The following is a 20,663-nucleotide window of genomic DNA, read 5'->3' on the forward strand; positions in this document are numbered from 1 at the left end:
AACCCGAAGGATTTCAGATTTATGATCGAAAATCTCATGTATGCAAGTTGAAGAAGGCTCTCTATGGGCTGAAGCAAGCACCTCGAGCATGGTATGAGAGGATCGATAGCTACTTGATGAAGCTGGGATTCACTAGGAGTGATGCTGATCTTAACCTTTACTTTAAGGTTGAAGATGACAAACCTCTCATATTGGTGTTGTATGTGGACGACCTCTTCCTAACAGGTGCAAACCCTCTCATTCACAAATGTAAGAGGGAGTTAGCTTTTGAATTTGAAATGAGGGACCTAGGACTAATGCATTATTTCCTAGGACTTGAAGTTTGGCAGAAGCCAAGGGAAACTTTCCTATCTCAAGGAAAATATGTGGTGAAGATTCTGGAAAGATTCGGAATGGTGGACTGCAAGCCCGTAACTACCCCGATGGAGCTTGACTTCAAAAAGTTAAGCAGTAGTGTTCCTGGACCTATTTTACGAAATGCCACAGAGTATCGACAACTCGTCGGAGCATTAATGTTCTTAGTGAACTCCCATCCAGATATATGCTTCGCAATCAACACATTAAGTCAACATATGGTTGAACCTCACCACATACATTGGATTGGTGCCAAGAATCTGTTAAGATATCTTCGTGGCACAATTGCTTATGGGTTGAGATACATTGTCGAAGATGTGAGACTTCTTGGATACATTGATGTTGATTGTGGTGGACCATAAGAGCACTTCCAGGTACTGTTTCTCCTTGGGATCTGCTTCGATATCCTGGATGAACAGGAAGCAGAAGTCGGTGGCTTTGAGCCCCACTGAAGCAGAGTATATTGCTGCTAGCATGGCCTCCTGTGAGGCAATCTGGTTGCGAAAGCTTTTCAGTGAGCTGTTTGGATTTACATTGGATACCACTGTGATCCTATGTGACAACCAGAGTGGGATTCGTTTGTCAGAGAATCTCGTATTTCATGATTGCTCCAAGCATATCGATATCAGGTACCACCATATTCGAGATATGGTGCAGCAAGGAGCAATAACGCTCCAACATATCGGTACAGATGGACAGGTCGCCGACATTCTGAAAAAGCCCCTAGGGAAGGACAAATTCCTGACTTTCCGAGAATGACTTGGTGTTGTTCAAAGACCCTCTGATGAGGGTCCTGTATGATGTATTGAGCTGTGGGAGCTCTGGGGCGCGTGGGGTACTTCTTAGAGCGACATATGACCACAGGGTGACTCACCATCCCCTGGTGGAGTACGTGTACAGTGTAAAAGAATCAAAACTTTCCCTATGACACCCCGTGGCGACTATGTAGCAGGATGATTAGTTCTCCTGTGAGGTCTGGATGATGTGTTCTTCATGACGACTATGCAGCAGGGTGATTAGTTCTCGTATGAGGTCTGGACGATGTGTTCTCCATGACGACTATGTAGCAAGATGATTAGTACTCCTGTGAGGTCTGGATGATGTATTCTCCATGACGATTGTGTAGCAGGATGATTAGTTCTCCTGTGAAGCCTGGATGATGTGTTCTCCATGGCGATTGTGGAACAGGATGATTTGCTCTCCTGTGGGCTAGGATGATTAGTTCTCCGTGGCATCCATTGGACAAGATGATTCGCTCTCTTGTGAACAGGATTGATTAATTCTCCTGTCGATACATCCTACCCATGCAGTCTGGGACTCATGGGAAGTACCTCCCATCTGATCAATGAGCAGGGAAATGAGGATAGGGACCATAGTAGTACCAATGGACGCATCGTGGTATCTACCGTACTCCCTATGCTAGGATGACCTTCATTGATCTGGGATCAATGATAGTGGTCTAGGACCAGTGGTAGGAGTTGTACCCATTATGACACTGACTTCGGGTCGGTTGAGGACTAGTTTGGGACCAGTGGTACACACTCTGAGACTAACTTTGAGTCAGTGGAGGATGGTATGATACATCCTCTATCATTGATCTGGGATCAATGATACTAGTCTGGGACCAGTGGTAGGAGTTTTACCCACTATGACACTGACTTCAGGTCGGTTGAGGTCTGGTCTAGGACCAGTGGTACACACTCTAAGACTAACTTTGAGTCAGTGGAGGATGGTATGATACATCCTCGATCATTTCTTCCTCTTCATAATTCGGACAAAGCAGAACAGAGCAGAGCAGAGCAGGAATCAAGCTGTACAGGGAAGTGCATTTGAAGGAATATGTAGCGACCGACATATGAATTGCAGATGGAGTTCTCCCTAGTTGAGAGGGAGTGTTAAAATTGACAACTAGGGCCAAACTCCATGTGGGTCATCTTATTCATGGCTAATAATATTTTTATTAGATTCCTCTCGTCGAGAGGTGTAGGATTGATCGAAAGATCATCCGATTCCGATAAGTATTTATGGAGATATGAATTTATTTTGATTATGGAATAATTATCAAGCCCACCAGCGACTCATGTAGGCTCATAAACCCAACAGTGGCATCTATTCATCATCAACACTTGTGTATAAATACCGGAGGTCTTTTCCTCATTTGGACACACTCATCTCATCACATCTCTCTCTCTCGCCTATGCAGAAAAGACGCTCTTCTCCTATTGCGCAGAAAGAGACTCTTCTCTCACACGCGTGGAAGGAAGGATGCAGATTTAGGGCTGCAACTGTAGATTAGAAGTTTGACTAGAGTTGACCATCAGTCTCCCTCCCAGAACTGCGTTGTAGGTGAACCTGACTCTCTGTGGAAGGCCGCATTTTTTGGTGAAGGAATCAAGCCGATCCGACGGTCAGTTTGCAAGATATTGTCTGCCCTAGTTTAGGGTTGATCTAGGGTTTATTGCTGCTGATGTAAATCAGATTTATGTACTATTTCTCTCTGCTGAATTATTGAAGATAAAGGAAGATTTGATCAAAGGGTTTCCCCATGTTGGGGTTTGTCCCTAGCTAGCCGCCACATCTTGTGTCTCTTGTCTTAGCTTGTTTTCTGTCAATCATTTAATGTTCTATCTGCACTTTACTTATTGTACATGTGATTGCTAATCTGTGGATAATAATAATAAAAAGAAGTAAACTGCTCTAAGCATAGAACATACCATAAATTAACAGAAATGGCCCTTACAGCCTGCAGCCTAGCCCTAAAGGGCTACCACTAAGGGAAAATCCCCTAAAAGGGTTGCATCAAGGGGAAAAGAGGGGTATTGAGGCCTCCAAGAGGCTGGGCAACTCCCTTAAGGAGAGGTCGAGCCTTCAAAAAGCTTGTGGCTAGGGTAAACAAGGCGGTCGAGGGTCTAAGAAGCCCTCTTGGGTTCACGGCCAAGAGAAAAAAGGTTGGACAGCTAGAACTTAAGGCCAAAAAAAATTTCAAATCCCTGCAAATAAAAAATTCTTCACAAAATCACAACAAAATTGTTCGATGGCTTCCTCTTCAAGCTAGACATTTAGGTTGGAGGTTGGATCTTACCTTCCTAGGCCTAGATCTACCTCAAAACCGCACCAAAACTTTTCTTGATCACTTGAAGTTTACCTGCACAAATGAATCAAAAACGACAAACCCCAAATATATATACCAAAATCCAAAAATAATAAAACCCCAATTGTTGTAAAACAAATAGTTTAGAAATTATTTACAAATATACAATATTTACAAAATTTAAAATTTTTGGAGAAAATAATTTTTTTGGATAAATACCAATAGATGAGTATATTTTCATAAAATAAATATTGGCTAAAAACTCTCCTGCAAAATCAAATACCATATAGAAATCTCAAAGCCTAAACATAGCCATCCTTTCCCCACAGTCTGTGAACTTGGAGCCCAAGGCCTAGCGTACCTGTAAATCTCTATTATATTCTCAAAAAAATTGTTAGATCATATAGTGAATCAGATCACCTAAGATAGGATATATCAATAGAATGTTCTTATTACCGACAAATGAAATGACAATTATTAATCAATTTTTAACTCAAAATAGGATCACACATAGCTAACACATACCACATACCAGTAGAAGAAAAACACCATGAACTGAACCCCAAAATCTTTCTATTATGATACAAAATGTTCCCAGCAGAACAGCAGCTCAATACCAGCGTTACAAAATTTTTACATCATCCAAATATATCACGTAGAAGCAAATGACCTTTATTTATAGACAAATCCCACAAAGTGGGAAATAACGACTAGTTGGATTGATCCCCGTCAAAATAATCTCGACTGTTGAAAATAGCTTGATGATCTTTTAATCTGTACCGTCGAATTTTTACTTTTGAAGAAAAATTCTTTTTCTTCTTCAAACTCACTTTAATTAATCCAAAAATTAATGTTTTAGATTTGACTTTCCTCAAAAATTTGACTTTGACTTAACCACCAAGGTCCAAGAGCTAAATTTTTCTTAAAAGATCTATTTTTGCCTTGGTGGAGGACCTCAAAAAATTGACCTTTACCCACTAATTTTTTTATTATCTTCCACTTGGAGAGATTAATTTCTCTAAAATTATTTTTTTGACTCAAAATTAATTAATTTTCTAGTTTAGAATTTTATTTTATTTTTGCTAGAAAAATAATTAATTGACACTAGAGAGGATTAATAATTTTTTCACCCTCAAATACTTTAGCCATGGTGTCTAAGTATGAGGGACCATGCATTAAAATATTTTTTTTACATCAAGATATTACAATAATTCAACCCTCAAAGGGGTAATACACATTTACACAGACCCTTACGACATTACCCAATTCTGTGACACAATTCGATCTAGTATAGACCAAGTGGTTTGTAATAAAATAATTTAGCCAAATGTGCTTAAATTATTCGCGAACAACCCTTTTACAAAGACTTGATATAACACTAGAACTTACCTAGGACCTTATCAAGAGATTCCACCGTAGAGATTCGATTACCTGTGTTTAGAAACACACATAATTCAGTGAGGCTAAAAGAATTCCTAGGACGAAATCTGTTGCCAAAACCAGAGGCTTACCTAGGTGTTGTTACATAAATAGACTGTCTTACTAGCAGCATTTACAATCTAACTCGCAAAAATTGGGTTTACAATGACAAAATGTGTTGGCCGATGACTTTGAACTTTTGAAAACATATCGTCATGTCTTCGCATTTTTCCTCCTTAGACTTATTGACAAAGTGTGGTCAACAAGTATCATTATGATTTTCAAAAAGAGTCAAAAAGAATTTGTTTAAATCAAAACAAAATTTGTTTTTTATGTCCAATTTGGCCATTGAAAAAGAAAAAAAAAAGTCGTGGAGCATTGGTGCTCCTTCTTGGTGGCATTGAGATCCAGATCGATCTACTAGTAGCAGGTTGAGTCAGAGATGGACATGGCATCCAGGTATTGGAGGATCCAGCCATGTTTCAATAGCTTGGAGGCGTGACGTGGACCAGTGGTTTACATGGGATCCGAGCATTGGGTCTCAGTTGTGTGGGGCCACCAGATTGGTCCATAGATTTGGATTGCATGAGGGCAAGCAATCTTGGGGCGAGAGGACTGTCATGTCCCCATTTTTATTCTTCTTCATAGTACAGCCAGGGTGGATTTCCAGGGCATGAGATGGTCAAGTCAGTGGAGCAATTTTATGTCATCAAGGGTCCCGATGGAGTTTTGAGAAGTTTTTAAGGGATTTTATGGCATTCGCTTGGCATATTCCATCATCCGCACAGTTTTCCTTCCATTCCATTGCATTATAACAACTATCAGAAATCAGCGTTATTATTGGGCATAACTTAATTAATTATGCTCGAGGTGGCATTCCAAGGAGATTAATTGATGGAACACCTCAGTGTAATATCTCGTTGGAACTGGAACGAGAAGATCTAAAGGATAGGATGGTTAGATATGAGTTTCAGTGACTTGAGGAGACATCGTGAGCAATTTACCCATTTCCGCATTAAAAAGAATATTTTAATTGAAATAAAAAAGGGAAAAGTGCTCCATGATTAAAATAATAATAAAATAGAGGGTTCTAGAGGAGTCCATCAAATCTATTAAAGAGGAGGAGGAGACCATTGGAGAACATCTTGGTTTGACATTGTTTCTTATATGTGAGGTTGAGAATCCAATTCTCTACTCCAACGGTAGCCCCAGGACGGAAACCCTCGGGTGATTCAGTGAGAGTGGGAGAGCACCGATCTCTTCCCTTGGTGAATCCATTCAGGGTTCATAGGTTGCAGTGTATTGTTTTTTAGTTGTTGGGAGGGCCATTTGTGGCATTATTGTAGATCAGTTTGAGGCCAAATTATCTCCATTGTATGGGTTGTATGTGCATCTAAAACCCCAATCATCTAATATAATAAAGTTGAGAGTTTTCTTATTTGTTGTGTTGTGAAATTGCAATGCTCTATTTGTTTATTTTTATATGGCAATCCTTTGTTTATGAATCAAATTTGTATCTAGAGATTTTCTATGTTAAAAATTCGAGCTTGTTCCAAATTTTTCTCATGTGGGACATTACAAACGTGGTATGTCTATTGATTAGAGTGGCAGGGTGAGTGTTCAATGGTTTTTAACCCGTAGGGGGTTTTCCACCTAAAAATCTTTGTGTCTATTGTCTCTATCTTTCTCATGTGGAACATTACAAACATGGTATGTCTATCGCTTAGAGTGGCAGGATGGTGCAAGGCAAGTGACTAGAGTCACCTTCAGGTTGGAGCCTGAGAACACTTCAGGGGGGCAGGGTGGTGCTAGGGCAGGTCATAGCCTATAGCAGGGTGTTAGAGCGTCCTTTCAGTGGGAGTTGATAAAGCACAGGGTATTAGAGCGTCCATCCGATTGCAACTAGTGTATAGGGTGTTGAAGCATCCATCAAGTTGGAGCCTGAGATCTAGGGCCTTGGAGCATCCTCCTAGTTGTAGTTGGTAAAATAGGGTGTTGGAGCATCCTACAAGTTGGAGCCTATAAATCAGGGGGTTGGAGCTTCCCTTAGTTGGAAATGAAAAATTGATGTAATTATTTCTTTTAAAGAGAAGAAGACAATTACTAAAAAGCGTTCGACGGTTTTTAACCCGTAGGGGGTTTTCCACCTAAAAATATTTGTGTCTATTGTCTCTGTCTTTCTACATTGTTGTATGGTGTTGTTTACTAGTTTTTATATCTCATACTGAATAATAATAATATTGTTGAAGATTAACTAATGCTCTAAAAAAGAATAATAAGGTGCTAATTGCTAAGAAATATTGATTCACCCCCTTCTCAATATTTCCAACACGAATAATGGAGGTGCTACAAAGGGGCTTGTAATGTGGCATGGAAAGTGTCAAGTATGGTGTATGGGATAATGAACAAGCTATCTCAATCCGAGTTTTCCAAGTATTTCCCCTCCTAAAACCCTAAGGCCTCAATGGAGGTCCAACTAGACAAACGCTAAAGATTAACTCCCCCTAGTAAAGTGGGAGAACAGATATATAGTCAAGATCGGACAATCTTTCAGATCACTACTTTATCCATACTAAATGCCAAAGACAATCAAGTATAAGCACCTGATTGCAAAATGATCAAAAGTACCTTTTGAGTACCAACCCACCTTCATCCAAGAAGAAATGCCAAATGGCAAGCTAAGTCACAGGACACGTCCTCCAAGGTCCCGTGTCCCATATTTTACGTGTCGGACACGAAAACGGCCCTAAAACATGTCAAAAACGTTTTTCATTGTGTCCTGTAAAATGTAAAACGTATTCGTCGGTTTTCATCGTGTCCTGCATATGGAAAACGCGTATTCCGTTGATAGAAAATGTTGCCTGCATCAGCTGCAATTTTTTTTTAAAGAAACAAATAATTTTTGAGTGGGGCAGCTTAATGATTAAGTCTAGGACCTAGTATTGATATGCTATTCATGGTAATGTTAAATTCTTAAAGTAAAAGTGACATTCTCCTTAATCTTCATTTTCATCATTTTACTTAAATTTTTAACATTACCATGAAATGACTCAAGATGTTTGAGAGTGGTTCCGGCCTCATTGGATTTCATATGGAGAAAGTAGAATTTTAGATTTCATTCAAAATGCAACAGACTTATCAGTTTTTCAGGATTTCAGGATTGGGAGATTGTAATGTTTCCAGGTGACACCACCTGCCCGAGCTACCCCTGCCACCAATAGAGGACGTGGTCTACCTCCTATAGCTCCTACTTCTAGTTCTTCAGCTTCTAGAGCATAGCAAACTCCACTACCAACTCCACCAGCACCAGCATCTACATCTAGAGGGAAAGGGAAAGTTTTGGCATTTTCTCGCAAGAGGGGCAGAGGAAATCAATAGGATTAGACTTTAGCTATTTTCTTATGTGCTTGTAAGTTCTACATGAACAATGAACATTGAATATTCAAGAATCAAGACCAAGCATATCACATTCTAATTTCTAAATAGTAAATTTTGATTCTATTTATTTTTTTAAAGTGAACTATAAACTTTGAGAAGTAATTATATTTTAATTTGATTAGATAAGCTGCAACCTGCAATTTAATATGGATAAAAAACTATATTTCGGTATATATATATATATAAAACATGTCCCCCGTGTCCTGTTTCCAGGTCGCTGCGTTTCGTATTGAATACTCGTATTTACGTGTCCAACATGTCTCGTGTCCTCGTGTCATGTGACTTAGATGGCAAGAGATGTGTGGTTGCTGCAGATGGTGGAAGTACATGGCATATCATCATCAAGAAGTGAATGTCAGGGGCTCTTGGCTGGCTAGCTGTCAACTCTAGGAGAAAAATTTTGTCCTATGGGGTTACCCAATTTGGTGGGTAACATAGCCTATTAATTGTCAACTAATATTCATTTATACCTCAATTTATAACACAAGAGGAAAAATGAGAAACAAATTTTGGCATGCTTATAAATGAAATTTATCGAAATTGTTTTTATTAAACATCAAGGCTGTTATGCTGATATGGAAGTGACTAATGAAGATAAGGTCGTTACAAAAGTGTTTGAACAGTTTAATTAAAAACACTGATGTTATATTAAACATGTGGAGCTAAAGATGTCAGAAATTAAATTCACAGGTAAAAAAGATGAATAACACTGAAAGGTCAAACAACGAAAAAGGACGAGAAAGACAACTGAAATTTAAATTTCACTATAAGCATAACAGATAAATGATTGCTGACTGGTATCATTTATATCTGAATCAATATCATAAGGAGAAAATCGGAAAGGAATGTTGGCATGCTTTAAATGGAAATTATCAAAATTGGTTTTGTCGAATATATTGAGGTTGTTTCACTGATATTAAAGGAACTAATGGAGTAAAGGCTCTTACAAGAGATATTTACTAATATAATCCAAATTAAAGACATGGAGCTAATAAGAATTAAAATAATAAAAAATAGTTATAGTTAGCATGTTAAACAGAAGCTGTCAAGCTCTAAACCTAGAGATAATGTAGATAAAGCAATACTGAAAGGTCAAACATTAGGAAAAAGGTCAAGCGAGACAACTGGGACTGAAGTCTCACTATAGGAGAAACAAACACATGATTGCTGGCTAACAAAAATAAAGATGTAGACACGTTCAATTCAAGAAACAATATACAAACCTGAATCCTTCCCTGAACAACGGGTTCCAATTCCTTTCTTGCCTTTAAACATGCCAGATATGTGAAAGGGATTTCACTTTCTTCACTTTGTAGCAGTGGATGGTCTATTTCATCTTCTTCTAAATCAAGCCTATCCAAATTCACAGACATGTCTACAGGTTCATCAGGTTGTCCATTAAATCTGCTGCTTGAAGTAGGTATGTGTTCAATAGGGTGCACTTCATGAGTATCTCCACTTGTGGGAATGACAGTAGCTTCTGCAAAATTTCACGATAGCATGAAGTCACATGCAAATCAATCTTGTGTACGAAACTGTAATTTGATATTGCAAAGTGATATAACCCCACTCTTCATGGACTGGTTATATTCAGACACGCAATGTAATCCAAAATAATAATTGTTAACGAGGGCATTTTGAAATGACAAAAAATAAAAATTTTACAATAGCAGAAATTTAGCAATAACACAAAACAATATGGACATAAATTTGCAGTTAATGTTAGATAATGTTTCTCTGACATTGCACAATGTGCACACTGCATGCTAATAAGAGATAAAAAAGAAGCTAACAAAAAATCCATAGTACACAATTACAGGTTATACCAACCTTTTTGTTTAGATAACAATCAGGCTCTGCTTTGGAGTTCTAACAACTAGAACTTTGAACAATCAAAATGATTATATAAAATTCACAATGGAGGTGGAGACAAACAAATGCACACCATTTCTGGATGTCCTTATCACAGAAAATGATATTGGCTCTCTGTCTCACAAAACCAGTGTTGCGAACATCTCGATAACATCCCGATTTTTATCTCGAAATCACAATTTTTGGCCTAGCCGATGTTTGCCAATTTTTAAAGATACTTTTATGGTATCTTAATTTTGCCGATGTTTGCCGATTTTTTACTGATATTTTCCCGATTTTCCCAATTTTTTGGTTTTCTGAACCCTTAACGATTTTATCCCGATGCCGATGTTTGCAACATTGCACAAAACTCGAGTGACAGATACCTAATGCTAATTCACATCACTATCCTGCAGAAAATGTAGGTGTCACTCTTGTGATTCATGCCATCAGAATCTCTGACAGATCTCATGTGAAGCAAGAACTGGGACACCTCGCCAAAGTCTTCAAAAATAATGGGTTTCATACAGAAAAATTTCAAACAAGTGGTTAGAAAAGCAAAAAGGCCCTACCCTAAACAATGTAATCAGGAGGACAGGACAAAAACCACCCTCCCATACAAAAAAGAAATCACAGATAAACTGGCTAGGGTTGTTATAAAAGGAAATATTCAAGTCACCTTTTGTCCCCGTTACCCACCAAAATAGGTAACCCCTAGGAGAAAGAAATTATCCTATTTTGCACATCCGGCCAGCGAGCAGCCCTCTAAATTAGCTTGATGATGATATGCCAGCTTCTCCACCATTTGCACCAATCATTACCCCCCTCACCATCTAGCATGCCTCTTGATTGAAGGTGGGCTACCAATCAACAAGTACAATGATCATTTTACAATCGGGTGCTTTTACTTAATATTTTGGGCATTTAACAGGGATAAAGCAGTGATCTAGATAATTGACCAATCTTAATTGTAAAATCTATTTTTTCACTTTACCAGGGGGGTTAATCTTTAGCCCTAGTCCAGAGGGACCTCCCTTAAGGCCTTAGGGTTACAGGGGGCACTACTTGGAAAACCTAGATTGAAGTAGCGTGTTCATACTTCCTTTCACCATACTTAGCACTTTCCATGTCATATTACAAGCCCTTTATACCATCTCCATTCTTCAGATCTAACTTGTCATTGGCTCATTGGAATTTGGAACTCTCTTATCCACATCCTTGACTAGGGCCAAAAATCATTGCCTTGAGGTTGATGCAACTAAAAGAATGGAAAAGCATAATATGGCCACAATCAAAGAAAAGTTAAGTCAAAATGCAAAAGATGGTCGCACTAAGTCACAAGACATGGCCCTTAGGGGTCCTGTATCCCATATCCCGCATGTCAGACACGACATGACCCATAAAATGTGTCCAACAAGTTTTTCAATGTGTCCTAAAATCAAGACATGTTTTTCGGCCATGTAAGACATGTGCCCTAATGTGTCCCGACTTTAGGACACGTGTCCCACTAAAATCCCAAAGTAAAGAGCATCATGTCTTGATTTTTTTTTCATTTTTTTGTCAATTTCGTCTCTGTTCGTGAGAGGAATATCGTTGAGCATGCAGTAGGGGGATCAAAGATGCCTATGCTTGGTGGACAACTAATGGGGCATCATGCCCTATTCTACAATAGCTAGCCTTGAGGGTCCTCTCTCAAGTTACTTCATCCTCTTCTTGTGAGAGGAATTGGAGTACATATGGGAATCTATATAGTTTGAAAAAGAGTAGGCATGAGCAATCCAAGACAGAGACAATGGTGTATGTGCACACCAACCTTTGTCTTATTTACAAGCAGAGGTAAGAGTGGTTGAAGAGAAAGATGATGTGGGATTTGTTTCCTGATGATATGGGTTTGGACGACAATATTGGGTTGGCATTTGCCAACATGGATCTTAATGACCCAGTGCTATAGCCAGTCACTTTTGATGATGAACCTCTTGAGAGGTCTACCTCCACTCAAACAAATGCAACAACAGATCTTGCATTGGGCATAGAGGACGAGGATGGCGCAGAGTCAGATGGCAGTGGCAGTGATGGTGATTATGACATCGAGGAGGACCTGGACTATTGATAGAGTCATGACTAGTGAGTCACGAACACTACCACTAGAGAGATATAATATTCCTACCTGTTTTGTATCTACTCTATTTTGTATTTTCCAGTAGCATTCCCTTGGTGTCCATGTAATACATTTTGCTTTTGATGACTTAACGAAAAATCTGCAATTTACGGTTTTAATATCTAAGTTCTACATCTAAATTTCTAGTTTTATTTTATCAATCATGATATTTCTAAATTTCTAGTTTTTTTGTGCTTGAACAATTGTTAATAACATGAACAATGAACATTGAACTGTGAACATCATTGATGTAATAAAATAAAAACCTTACTAGTTATAAAATTGTAAATACTAAATTACTAAATAGATATCATCATGATTCATATATATAAATGTTCTAATTTCTAAAAAATATGGATAAGGCACTATATTTCAGTACTTTTAATATATATATATATATATATAGCGTGTCCCATATGTCCTGTTTCTGGGGTCGTTGCGTCTCGTGTCGAATACTCATATTTGCATGTCCTTCGTGTCTTGTGTCCTCTTGTCATGTGACTTAGTGGTCGAGGCATAAGTTAGCACATGGGCAAAAGCCTAGCATGAGTTCTAACCTCCTCATTAGCCATCACCCAATTCCTGAGCATATGATGCTCATCCTCATTAAAAGGAACCCTTGCATGTCCCAACCCAGTGTTTTTAAAACCGTTTTTAAAAACCGGTTACCGGTCAAACCGGCCGGTTAGCAAGGCTGTCGGTCCGAACCGGCCAAAAAACCCGGTTTGATAGGGCATTTCGCCATTTTTTAGCCCTAACCGGTGAAAACCGGCCGGTTCTGTCCTAAACCGGCCGGTTTTAGGCACGCCCACTGAAACATGCAAAAAAAGGGATTTTGACTGTGGTTTAGGGGTTTTGGGGGGGAAGTAAAGGTGGGATATATTGTTATGAAAGATCCTATAACTGGAATTCAAAGTGATTTGCTACGTATGGAAGGGGCAGAGGTCATTGGAGTCTACCATGGTCTTGTGAATGAAAAGCTTGTTAATTTGGCACACAGGTATCTGAAAGTCCATCCAAAGTGTTCTTGAATGAAGCAGTAGTATTTTTTTTATGTGTAGTTTAGTTTGATAAAGATCCTTAATATTTGTTCTTGCATAACCATTTTACTTTTTTGTATTCGAATGCCTGTATTGGTATTAAGTTATTAACTACTGCACATCTGAGATTTTCTGTCAAAAGTACAACAATTTTCATGCCCCTTTAAATGAATTCTTTCACAGAAGTTGCAAAAAAAAATTCTTCAAAGGGATAGTTGCCAAAGTTATTGAGAGCCTAGCCTTCCTGTAACCTGCATGGAACCCGTTTGGTAAGTGCCTCACATATGTTGGCTGCTTCAGAATATCTTTTAAAGCCTGCTTCTGCCACATCTCTCTGATTATCTCCCAGTGTCAAGGAAGCTGATTGTGCCCCCATTGCACTAAGAAGCTCAAATTTAACCTTGACCTAGGCCATAAATAGCAAGAAAGGATTATGAAATGTGCTCAGGTAGCAGATGACATCGTATGTCTGGTCTGTTGGGCTGTGGTCAATGGTTAAAATGGGGTGTTAAGTTGTTAACACAAATGATCCCGGTTCATACCTTGATGGGCATAGAGCCATAGAACAGAGCATGCTTTGGCTGAATTTGACAGCTCCCCACATTGAACTCGGACTGAGATAATGTGGACATGGGGTTCATAACTCTCCACCGATAATTTTTTCTTTCTTTATCCTTACCAGAAAAATGACAATTTTTTGTTGTTGTTTACATCCAATTTATCACCCCACCCTCCAGCCCATAAGCGAGAGGTATTCCTCATAGCTTATGAAGAGCCTCAATGTCGATTGCCTCACAAATAGTGAACATGTCATCTGCAGGATTTGAACTCTGGTGGGGAAGATAACAGTTTCTTCTCTCAACCACCTGAGTTAGACCTATTTGACAAAAACATGATGTTCTATCTCTGTTGTTTATCCATTTAGACACATTTCCAAAGCTTCAAGTTTCAACAGCTTGGACTTTATAGGCCATTTAGAGCCTCATTTCTTATGTATTTTGCTATTTTGTCGATGATATGTATTGTACTCGGTGCCATTTTGATATATTCACCTTTACATGGTATATAAATGAGCAAACTTTGCATATTTTGTCTCTATTGGCTTGGAATCATGGTTTTACATCTTAAAAATAGTTTTGTTTCATTAAAAATTAATTATTTAATGTATTTTTTTAAAACCGGTTCGTTTAGACCAAACCAGTCCTGGTTAGACCGGTTCCGGTCGGTAAACCGGTTCATTAGGTGGACCGGTCCGGTCACCGGTTCCGGTTTTAAAAACATTGTCCCAACCCTGCTAAGCAATAGACCACCTCATCTTAAGGGGTAAATTAAATGCTATATCATAAACAGCAAGCTTTGATCCTTGAACTATGTATTGTAATATAAAGAATTATCAGAAAGAAGTAAAAGGTGCAACTATTGGAGCTATTTTCTTTCCATTGGAGAAGTTATCTTGGATCTGTTAGTTTTTGTAGAATCGAACAAGTGTTCTAGTCTCGACTTTGGTCAGAGAGGCTTAGAAACACAAGATCTCAAAAACCCAGAAAACGATTCGGGTGAAAATACCCAAAGACAGCTCAATTAAATTAATTTATTGATAATTAAAAAATGCCTAAGTTAAACTTAGGGAAATCGATTAATGAAACGGAACTAATTGAGAAAATTAAGACTGCTCTAGAATCTCACAAGGAATGAGTCTGAGATTATTTTAGCCATTGATGGGGATCTAATCATGGTTGTTGGTTCACCAACCGGAGATTATAAGGGCAAGAGGATGGGGATGGAGAAGACACATCGAGCTAGTGGGTGATCTATGAAGAGCGAAATTCCCAGAGAGCAGAGATTCAGCCGGAAAGAGAATTCGAGCCAGAGATCAGTAGCAAAGGCGTTGGAGCGGCAGCAAAGATTCAGGTGGAGGTTTCCAATGCCAGAAGAGCCAACAGAAAGACATTGAGTTAGTCCACAAGATGTTGCGCAGGGGCTTGTGCAGAGCCTCAAAGGGGAAGTTCGATTCAGCAGAGGAGAAGTCGATTCAGTGGACGTAAACTAGGATAATTTTCCAGAGGGCCGGAGAATCATTTCTAGAGGCAGTAACAGGCAGGATGTCAGCTTCAGAGGCAAATTTGAGGAGTGTGTGTGGCGGACAGCGCAACATCTGCACAGAGGCTTGCGCAAGGGTCTTAGAGAGCCAGTTTTTGTGACCAATTTGTTATAGGATTGCTTGCGGAGAAGCAAAAAATTCCCTTAATAATTTTTCCAGTGATTTCTCAATAGAGGATTATCAATTTGGCATCCATTTATTGTACTCAAATTTTGTTGCTAAAAAATAAGAACAAAACCCTCATCTGTTGCACCAATTTTCCCACAATGAATTTTTCCGGGGACTTTTGTCCAAAAATAAATAGATTCCAGTTGTTGCATTTCATTTTCACAGGATCAATAGTGAATTATACATGCATTTTGTCTTGTAAGTGAACCATGTTCTTGATCCATTTTTTTATCTTATGTCTAATGTATGGAATGCATTGATTGTCTAGGATTTTTCTATTGCGCCATTTATTGTTGATCAATTGTATGGAACCTAGATATCGTCATTTTCTGCATTACTCATGTATGAAATGTGAATGATAATACCCTTGGTGAACCTTTGTAATAGCTCTCCCAAGTAATATTGATCCCTCACAAAGATAATAGTTAGGGTTTTGTGCTACAGCATCAAAATATCCTTAGTCCTTTGCAAAATTTAGCCTATCTATCACACACGTAGACTCCATTATCTCAAGGACTATGCACCAGACTTGTCAATTTGGTGATAAAGCATCATTTTTCATCCATAAATCTGATTTTCGCTCACTTTCTTAATTTGGCCCTCTTTAAGATAAGCGGCCAAGCTAGGGCATGGTGCGAATTAGCCCAAAATGTGACTTTGATGTTGTGGAAGGATTCAACATTAAGGGAAGAATAGGTTGCCTCAAAGTCAACCCTGCTTAGCAACCATTCATTCCATGTTAAACCCTAATTCTCTTGCCCTAGGTAGATTTGCCCTAGGAAAACCCTAGTTTTGTTAAGCTTCAACTTGAGTACTTTTTAAAGGTTTCTTGTACCATTTATTTGTTGTTATTCATTGTTAAAAACCTTTTCTTGGCTTAACAATCCTAGGATATCCCTTTAAGCTTGCTATACCTCAAGCTCTAGGTCAATTGTCTCTTTCCTTGGTCTTACTAGAGGATGTGAGTTCCCTCTCTTAGCTTGATTGAGCTTTGTCCCCTAGAAGAGTCATCCTCTATAAGCTAGTTATCACCTTGTTCCTTGAACCTAGCATATCATCCGTAGGTGACCTTTTAACGAGAAGCCTCCCATTGGTGAAAGTCCATAAAGAGTAGGGGTAGTTGTTGTAGTGATACTAGGCCACGCCTCATTGTTGTCATCTAGTCTAATGCTTGTTTTGTAGCATACCCCTCTACAAGACCTGCTAGATTTTGAGGCAACAAACCCTATTAGGTGTTTCCAACCCCTAAGCACAGGTGGCATTTCCAACGTTAACCCATCAGTCAATAAGTGTTAATGTAGGTAAGTGGCAAAGGAATGGAAGAGCTTCATGGCAAAGTGCCATGGTAAGGGTACCAACTAATGGGAGTCCACATCCTAAGTGTATAGATATAATGGTGGGAGAAATCATGGATGCATGAGTCACCCTACTCAACCAGCTTTTTCCACCCCTTTGGCGTGCCTTTTACTTCTTTTTGCTAATGCTTTATATTCTGATGCACAACTCAAGGATCAAAGCTTGCTCTTTATGATATAGCATTCAATCTACCCCTTAAGATGAATGTTCCAACAAGGCTCTAGGTCGGGGAGATGTGGGTGCGAGGAGACGCACAAGGGGGACGTGTGGGAGTACCTTCAAATTTTAGGGAAATTTCGGGGGGACGCGGAGACGCACAAGGGGGACGTGTGGGAGTACCTTCAAATTTTAGGGAAATTTAGGGGGGACGGGGAGATGTCAGGGTACATAATATTTTTGTTGATTTTTAATGTACCTTAGACAACTAGTTTCCCATGGGTTAGTCTCTACCTAGGGAAAAGTGTCCAAAATAATTATTTTTCTAAGTGTGACTTTATAAAGTGAAAAGTGACTTTAGACATAAAGTACAATGTGGGTATTTTATTTAATGGGTGAGTTAAAAAATAGAAAGTGAGAATTAAATGCACATTTATTCTCATCCCTTGATCTAAATGAATATGAGCCATTAGACCTTAAGATTGCCCAAAAGTCATTTAGGGAAACGAAAGGGGGAAAGAAAAGAGAGACTACATTCATTCTTCATCAACAAATTGGAGAAAGGAGGCTGAGAGCTGGAGAAAAGTTCTAAAGGAGAAATTTGTTGCAGCACGCTGAAGGAGTGATTTTTGGGCAAAGCTAGCCACAGAAATCAAGGCATAGAACACAGAAAAAGGTATAGTACGAACAACATTTAATGTTGTGAGTTGCACGCCATTCAAGAAAAGTTTTTGAAAAAAATGTCCGTACAGTACAGTGTGTATCCGTACAGTACATATTTCAAGGAGTTTTCAAGGAGTTTTGGGCTGAAGAGATAAATTGTATTTTGTTGTTTTGTTTTGTCTACAAATGTATTTTTCCTGAACTTAAAAGATAAATAAATATGAAGAGCTCTCCAATAGGTTTTCCCCAGAGAAGATTGAAGGGGTTTTGCCTGGGTCTAAGTTGACCAAAAATCTGTGTATTTTTATGTGTGTTGTTGGTTTGTTTATGTCCATATTTATTTTCAGCATGTGTTGACAGTCCCATGTGTTTTAATTTGAAAATTTCATTTCCAGAAATCTATATGTTGAATGTATGTTTATGAGAAAGGGCACTTAACTAAATGGGAGTTGTAAAATGAAATTAAAACCGGGTTGGGATAGCAGGAAACTTTTTAGTCATCAATTCCAACATTTTTTTAATATATATATAGAGATAATGAAAGCATAATATATTGATCCACACATAATTGAATTAAATAATGAAATACACTTATCCATATTCATCGTTCATACTAGTAGATGCATCATTCATCCATACACCACGAGCTTCAATAATGAAATACATTGATCCATATTCATCATTCATCATTCTAGAATTTACATTGACACAAAAATTAAATTTATCACACATTATTCTAGAATCTAATTAGTACTAAGCACAATAGACTATAGTAGATACCAATGTTATTGGATCTAAACCAGTGATCAAATCAGAAAACCCTCTGAACCGATAATTGATTGGATTTGGACCGGAACAGTGAAAAAACTAGACCAAAAAAACAGTCGACCAAAAACACCTAAAATATTCAAATTTTAAAGAAAAACATATATATTCATGTGCATTCATATGAATCCAAACCATTTATACACAAATAAGCAAAAGTTCTCATTTATATAGCAAGGGTGCACATAACCAAAATAGTACCGACTACAATCCATCTCTAAAATGAAAATACATAAAAAAAACAGGCTCTAGATGGCCTCTAGCATAAGAAAAAATCATGCTACAACAAATACCTACATATCATCAAAATCATTACCTATATTGGGATCTTTGTTATCAATATCACCCTCTAAGAATTAAAATAAGATAGAAAAAATGTAGCATGTCAAGTCAAGATTTTGTTTGAGTGATGGGTACATTTTTAGTAGGGTCATGATAGAGGAGTTCGACGACTAATGCCACTAACATTAAGGTACATAAAGGGCTTAGTGCTCTTGATTAAATACTATTTCCATACCCTTGTACATGACAAAATCTAATGGAAATGCTACAATCCCCTCGATCCTGAAATCCTAAAAAAACATATATATTCATGTGCATCCATATGAATCCAAACCATTTATACACAAATAAGCAAAAGTTCTCATTTATATAGCAAGGGTGCACATATCCAAAATAGTACCAACTACAATCCATCTCTAAAATGAAAATACATCAAAAAACAGGCTCTAGATGGCCTCTAGCATAAGAAAAAATCATGCTACAACAAATACCTGTGTATCATCAAAATAATTACCTATATTGGGATCATTGTTACCAATATCACCCTCTAAGCATTAAAATAAGATAGAAAAAATGTAGCATGTCAAGTCAAGATTTTGTTTGAGTGATGGGTACATTTTTAGTAGGGTCGTGATAGAAGAGTTCGACAACCAATGCCACTAACATTAAGGTACATAAAGGGCTTAGTTCTCTTGATTAAATACTATTTCCATACCCTTGTACATGACAAAATCTAATGGAAATGCTACAATCCCCTCAATCCTGAAATCCTTAAAAAACGGTTAAGTCTGTTGGATTTTGAGTTAGATCTAAAATTTTACTTTCTCCATATGAAATCCAATGAGGTCAAAACCACTCTCAAACATCCTGAGTTATTTCATGGTAATGTTAAAAATTTAAGTAAAAGGATGAAAATGAAAGATAAAGGAGAATGTCACTTTTACTTCAAGAATTTAACATTACCATGAATTGCATAGCAATAATAGGGCCATAAGCTTGAATATTAGTCTTCCCCACACACAAGTTCTTGAAACTCAAAAAGGGTGCCTCTAGGCATCCCTCCCTCAAAAGGGATGCTTCTGGGCATTCCCCTTTTGAGGGGGTGCACCCAGAAGCACCCCTTTTGGGGAGACACGTCCCCCACACTAGGGAAATGTTTCCCCCTACGTATCCTCATGTATCCCAAAAAGGGGGACATGGGGAAATGTTTCCCTAGGTGTCCCCCCATCCCGGGTACATGGAATGCAAGGGGTGTGTGCACCCCACCTGGGGGATGCGTCCCGTGGAACACTGCAGTTAAGATGATGCAATTTATCACTCATCAGGGTTAGGATATGCAAGGTTTCCTTTTGATGAGAAGAAGCATCAAGTGCTCAAGAACTGGGTGAGGCTAATGAGGGAAGTAGGGCCCATACTACGCTTTTGCCCACATGTTAACTTATGTCTTAGCGATCTTTTCATTCATTGTGGGCATATTATGCATTTCTATTCTTTTAGCCGCTTCAACCTATAAAGTAATATTTTCCAGCCCTATTCAAGGATGTGGATAGAAGAGTGCCAAATCCCAATGAACCAATGACAGTTAAACCCGAAGAATGGACATGGTATCAAGGGCTTGTACTATGATATGGAAAGTGTTAGATGGTATCAAGGGCTTGTACTATGATATGGAAAGTGTTAAGTATGGTAAGAGAGAGAATCAACATGTTATTTCAATCCAAATATTCTAAGTAGTGCCCCTCCTATAACCTTAAGGCCTTA

The 20,663-nt window shown here is 38.4% G+C and overlaps 1 protein-coding gene across 2 annotated transcripts in view; it reads right to left on the reverse strand.

The window, feature by feature from the left end:
* Positions 1-20,663, reverse strand: part of RMI1 (recQ-mediated instability protein (DUF1767)) — a 321,867-nt gene that overhangs the window by 129,355 nt on the left and 171,849 nt on the right. For both annotated transcript variants that reach the window (XR_016264378.1, XM_089447983.1), the window contains exon 5: positions 9,526-9,782. Coding sequence is in view for 1 of the 2 variants with exons in the window: in XM_089447983.1 (XP_089304109.1) it covers positions 9,526-9,782 (257 nt within the window). In the remaining variant the exon portion in view is untranslated. The remainder of the gene's footprint in view (positions 1-9,525; positions 9,783-20,663) is intronic.

Source organism: Pinus tabuliformis, chromosome X (genome assembly GCF_031772625.1).
Source record: "Pinus tabuliformis cultivar Carrire ecotype Pingquan chromosome X, CPIR1, whole genome shotgun sequence".
Lineage (NCBI taxonomy): Eukaryota > Viridiplantae > Streptophyta > Pinopsida > Pinales > Pinaceae > Pinus > Pinus tabuliformis.